Genomic DNA, 6,154 nt, shown 5'->3' with positions numbered 1-6,154 from the left:
CCCCCTCTTTTACCCCCACCTCCGACGCTACTAAAACATTTAAACCCTGGAACCTGTAACAGCCAATCCTGTCCCTGTTCTACCCATATCTCTGTAATAGCCACAACATTGAAGTCCCAGGTACCAACCCACGCTGCAAGTTCACCTACCTTATTTCGTATACTTCTTGCATTGAAGTATACACACTTCAAGCCACTTTCCTGTTTACAGGCACCCTCCTTGGAAATTGAGGCCTTGTTCCTAACCTCCCTACACTCCAGGTCCTGCACCCTAAAGCTACAGTCTGGTTCCCATGCCCCTGCAGAGTTAGTTTAAACCCCGCCCAAGAGCACTAGCAAACCTCCCCCCAAGGATACTGGTGCCCCTCAGTTTCAGGTGTAGACCATCCTGTTTATAGAGGTCCCACCGTCCCCAGGAAGAACCCCAGTTATCCAAAAACCGGAATCCCTCCCTCCTGCACCATCCCTGTTGCCACGCATTTAAGTGTTCTCTTTCCCTATTCCTCGAATCTCTATCACGTGGCACGGGTAACAAATCAGAGACAACAACTCTGTTCGTTCTAACTCTGAGCTTCCAACCTAGCTCCCTGAAAGCCTGTCTAACATCCTCGGCACTCCTCCTACCTATGTCGTTGGTGCCAATATGGACCACGACTTCGGGCTGCTCCCCCTTCCCCTCCAGGACCCGGAAAACACGATCAGAGACATCACGTACCCTTGCACCTGGGAGGCAACATACCAAACGTGAGTCTCTCTCGTTCCCACAAAACCGCCTATCTGTGCCACGAACTATCGAGTCCCCAATTACTACTGCTCTGCTCTTCTTCACCCTTCCCTTCTGAGTAACGGGGACAGGCTCCGTGCCAGAGACCTGAGCCCCGTTACTTACCCCTGGTAAGTCATCCCCCCCACTTCCTCTGGTAGTGCATTCAGGCACTTACCATCTTGTTTATTAAAAAAAAAACTCATTTTTTCCCCCTTAAAAGTACCCACTTTTACTTTAAATCTATGCCTCCAGTAATTGACATTTCTTTCCTGGAAAAAAGACACTCATACCTATAATAATTTTGTAAACATCTAATAGGTCACTCCCTTGTCCTCCATCATTCAAGTGAAAACAATATAAGTTTCTCTGATCTGTCCTCATAGCTTCTACCCTCCAAACTAGGCAACATCCCAGTAAACCGCTCCAGTATCCTCTCCAAAGCCTCAGTATCCTTCTTGCAGAGTAGTGACCAGAACTGCGCACAATATTCCAAATGTGGCCTAACTAAGTTCTATGTAGCTGCAAAATGCCTTGCCAATTACTGTATAATTAAAGCCTTCAAGATATTACGGGAAAAAATAGGGTAGAAAGATAAACGATTCCCACTGTTTGAGGATTCTAGAACTCGGGGACATTGGTCTGGTCCTAATACTCAGACTTTCACGAGAGATATTAGGAAGCACTTATAGACACTTCAGTCAAACCAGTCCATGCTGAATATATTCCCAAACCAAACTAGTCCCACCCACCTGCTCCTGACCCATATCCCTCCAAACTTTTCCTATTCATGTTACCATTTGTATCCATATCCACCACTTTCTCAGCAAGTTCATTCCACATGCAAACTATGCTGTGTAAAAGAATTGCCTCTCATGTCTTTATTAAACCTCTCCTCTCACCTTAAAAAATGTGCGCTATACTCTTGAAATCCCCAATCCAAGGGAAAAGACAACTACCACTAACTTTACCTATACCTCTCATTATTTTATTAACATCAATAAAGTCACCTCTCAACCTCCTACACTCCAGTAAAAAAGTTCTCACCTATCCAGCCATTCTTTATAACTCAAACTTTCCCTACCCAGCAACATCCCGGTAAATCTTTTCCAAACCCTCTCCAGCTTACGTGGTGGGGAGTGGTACTGAGCAAACTGATGCAAATAGGAGTTGATAAATCTCTTGAGTCTAGATGGACTTCATCCTAGGATCTTAAAGGAGATAGTTGAGGAGATAGTAGGATGCCTTGGTCGTAATTTTACAAAACTTGTTATTATCTTAGAAAGGATGCATCAGACTAGAGAGTAGCAAATATAACTCTTTTCAAGAAGGGACTACAGGAAACTATACACGAGTTATCTTGATATCTGTTGCAGGGAAGTTTTTTAGAATTATAGAATCCCTACAGTGTACATACAGGCCATTTGTCCCATCGGATTCACACCAACTCACTCCCCTACCCTGTCCCTTAACCCTGTATTTCCCATGGCTAATCCATCTAGCCTGCACCGCCTGAACACTATGGACAATTTAGCACAGCCAATCCACCTAACCTACTTATCTTTGGGTTGTGGGAGGAAACCGGAGCACCCAGAGAAAATGCGCACCTTCATGGTAAGAATGCACAAACTCCACTAAGACAGCTGCCTGAGAATGGAATCAAACCAAGGTCCCTGGCACTGAGGTTGCAATACTAACTGCCGAGCCAGTGTGCTGAAATTTTGAAGAACTTATTCAAAACTTCTGGCTTCACACACAAATATCACTATTGCCCTCAATGGACCCTACTTTATTATTATTGGTTACTCTCTTGCCCCTAATATACTTATAACAAACCTTTGGATTTTTCTTAATGCTATTGTCTTCCTTGGAACAAAAACGAGTGAAAATTGATTTGATAGGCTTGTACAAAGTTTGGATAAGATGGGCAATAGCTGATAGTACTTGAAGGCACAGGTTTTGGATTAGACACACAGAAGCAATATGAGGAAGAACTTTTTCTACAACAGTGAGTAGGAGTGATAGGAACTTGCTGCACACAAGGGTGATGAAAACAGAGACAATGAGTAACTTTAAAGGAAAATTGCAGGGCACTTGACAGAAGTGCCATTGTGGGGCTACAGGTATACAGTAGGGGAACGGGATTGAGGTGTTCTCCAGAGCTGGCATGAACACAATAGATCGAATGGCCTTAGTTTTGCCGCAAGAATCTATTACCTGTTCGGCGAGGTAATTCGCAACGGTTTTGGGAGAACGGGCAGCGGCGATGGCACCTTGAGCTGATTGCCGGACCAAGAGATGTGGCAGTCACAGAAAGAGCTCAGATATCGGTACAGGCCAGTGGCAGTGGCCACGCCGGTGTTGCCCAGGACAGATAGCCGACCATCGGCAAGTGACCGCACTTCAAACCGATCCCGCTGCTCGGGCCCAGGCATCGAGCGGTTCACCGTCAGCAGGAAATCCGGGGCTCTGGGTCCAAGCAGCCGCAGCAGCAGCTCCCGCACAGCCTTTGTCTGCTCCAAGTCGGTCGCAGTCGGCCTTAGATGCTCTAATGTCTGGAAATCACAATGGACACTAACCAAGGCCGCAGATAACAACAACACCCAACAGCCCGCTGCCGCCATACCAACGCATCCAATAATGACTGACAGCTGAAACACCCAATTAGGAACCAAGGCTCTATAGTGGAGACCCGCCCTCCTCGTATTGACAACAGCAACATCAGTCATTGGATGGATATGAAAGTAGAATACTGTTGAAACAAAAACATATAGCGCTGGAGGAACTCAGCAAGGTCTGGCAGCATCCATGGAGATAGAAACACACTTAAAATTTCGCGTTTAAAGACTTCTTCAGGATATCTCTGCAGGAATTCTTCAGGGTGGAGTCCTAGGCCCAATCATTTTCAGCTGCTTCATCAATGACCTTCAGTCCACCATAATATCGGAAATGAAAATGTCCTCTGATGATTGTACAACGTTTAGTGGCATTTGTGACTCCTCAGATACAGAAGCAATCCATGTTCAAATGCAACAAGATCTGGACAATAAGGGGAAGTAATAGCCTAGTGCTACCATCACTGGATTGTTAATCCAGCGACACAGGTAATATCAACTAGGAGAAAGTGAGGACTGCAGATGCTGGAGATCAGAGCTGAAAAATGTGTTGCTGGAAAAGCGCAGCAGGTCAGGCAGCATCCAAGGAGCAGGAGAATCGACGTTTCCTGAAGAAGGGCTTATGCCCGAAACGTCGATTCTCCAGCACCTTGGATGCTGCCTGACCTGCTGCGCTTTTCCAGCAACACATTTTTCAACACAGGTAATATTCTGGGGACCTGGGTTTGAATCCTGCCATGGTAGATGGTGGAGTTTGAATTCATTGAAATTCTGTAATTAAGAGTTTAATGATCATGAATTAGTTGTCAATTGTTTGGAAAAACAAACACTACTTACATACACCCATCCACCTCCTCTAACCAAAAGAAAGTTCTGTGCGCCAGTTTGGTAAGGTTACTAGTTTTGTTTCAATAGTCTCATTGGGAATTTAGAACAGTGGAAATGGATGTTAGGGCAGTTGAATGCACCTCCTGTAGAATGTGGAAGGCAATGGTCACCACTAATGTCCCTGTTGATTTCATCTTGGGAAGTGCACCCAATTGCAGCTCCTCAGAGACTGCATTAGGGAACTGGAGCTGGAGCTAGATGAACTTCGGATCATTCGGGAGGCTGAGGGGGTAATTGAGAAGAGTTACAGGGAGGTAGTTACACCTTAGGTACAGGAAGAAGGTAGATGGGTTACAGTCAGAGGATTGAAAGGGAACAGGCAGACAGTGCAGGGATGCCCTGAATAACAAGTACTGTATACCGTTTTGGATGCTGTTGGAGGGGACGACTTACCACGGGTATGCTGTGGGGTACATGTCTCTGGCACCGAGTCTGTCACTGTTGCTCAGAAGGGAAGGGGGTAGAGGAGTAGAGCATTAGTTGTTGGGGAGTCCATAGTTGAGGCACAGATAGGAGATTCTGTGGAACGAGAGAGACTTGCATCCCAGCTGCCAGGGTCTGTGAGGTCTCAGATCGTGTTTTGGGGGTCCTTAAGGTGGAGGGGGAACAGCCCCAAGTCATGGTCCACATAGGCACCAACAACATAAGTAGGAAAAGGGATAGGGATGTAAGGCAGAAATTCAGGGAGCTTGGGGGAAGCTTGGAGCTAGAACAAACATAGTTGTTATCTCTGGTTTCTTACCCGTGCCACGTGCTAGCGAGGTGAGGAATAGGGAGAGAGAGCAGTTGAACATGTGGCTACAAAAATGGTGCGGGAGGGAGGGATTCAGATATCTGGATAATTGGGGCTCATTCTGGGGTGGGTGGGACCTCTACAAATGGAATGGTCTACACTTGAACCAGAGGGGTACTAATATCCTGGGGGAGGAAATTTGCTAACGTTCTTCGGGAGGGTTTTAACTAATTCAGCAGGGGGATGGGAACCTGAATTGTAGCTCCACTGTACAGGAGGTTGAGAGTAGTGAGGTCGTGAATAAGGCTTCAAGGTTGCAGAAGTGTACCTGCAGGCAGGAAGATGGTTTGAAGTGTGTCTAGTCCAACGCCAGGAGCATCCAAATTAAGGTGGGTGAACTTGCAGCATGAGTTTGTACCTGGGATTTCAATGTTGTAGCCATTTTGGAGACATGGATAGAGCAGGGACAGGAATGGTTGTTGCAGGTTCCAGGGTTTAGATGTTTCAGTAAGAACAGGGAAGGTGGTAAAAGAGGGGGAGGTGCGGCATTGTTAGTCAAGGACAGTATTACGGTGTGAGAAAGGACGTTTGATGAGGACTAAGGTAGTATGGGCCGAGGTTAGAAACAGGAAAGGGGAAGTCACCCTGTTGGGTGTTTTCTATCGGCCTCCAAAAAATTCTAGAGATGTAAAGGATTGCGAAGATGATTCTCAATAGGAGTGAAAGTAACAGGGTAGTTGTTATAAGGTCTTCAGCTTTCCTAATATTGACTGGAAATGCTATAGTTTGAGTACCTTAGATGGGTCAGTTTTTGTCCAATGTGTGCAGGAGGGTTTCCTGATAGAGTATGTAAATAGCTGAAAACGTGTGTTGCTGGAAAAGCGCAGCAGGTCAGGCAGCATCCAAAGAGCAGGAGAATCGACGTTTTGGGCATGAGCCCTTCTTCAGGAATGAGGAAAAGCAGGCTAAGATAAAAGGTAGGGAGGAGGGACTTGGGGGAGGGGCATTGGAAATGCAATAGGTGGAAGGAGGTCAAGGTGAGGGTGATAGGCCGGAGTGGGGGTGGGGCCAGAGAGGTCAGGAAGAAGATTGCAGGTTAGGAAGGTGGTGCTGAGTTCGAGGGTTGGGACTGAGAAAAGGTGGGGGGAGGGGAAAT

General features: G+C 46.4%; 1 protein-coding gene across 1 annotated transcript in view; it reads right to left on the bottom strand.

Moving 5' to 3' along the window:
- naglu (N-acetylglucosaminidase, alpha) overlaps positions 1–3,522 on the bottom strand; it is a 47,188-nt gene extending 43,666 nt beyond the window's left edge. The window contains exon 1 of the mRNA XM_043721568.1: positions 2,980–3,522. Within this exon, the coding sequence (XP_043577503.1) occupies positions 2,980–3,491 (512 nt within the window). The 5' untranslated portion in view covers positions 3,492–3,522. The remainder of the gene's footprint in view (positions 1–2,979) is intronic.
- Between the last annotated feature and the right edge of the window lie 2,632 nt (positions 3,523–6,154).

The sequence above is a fragment of the Chiloscyllium plagiosum genome, chromosome 31, assembly GCF_004010195.1.
Source record: "Chiloscyllium plagiosum isolate BGI_BamShark_2017 chromosome 31, ASM401019v2, whole genome shotgun sequence".
Lineage (NCBI taxonomy): Eukaryota > Metazoa > Chordata > Chondrichthyes > Orectolobiformes > Hemiscylliidae > Chiloscyllium > Chiloscyllium plagiosum.
Note: the sequence above shows the minus strand (reverse complement) of the source record. Positions and strands in the feature narration are given on the sequence as shown.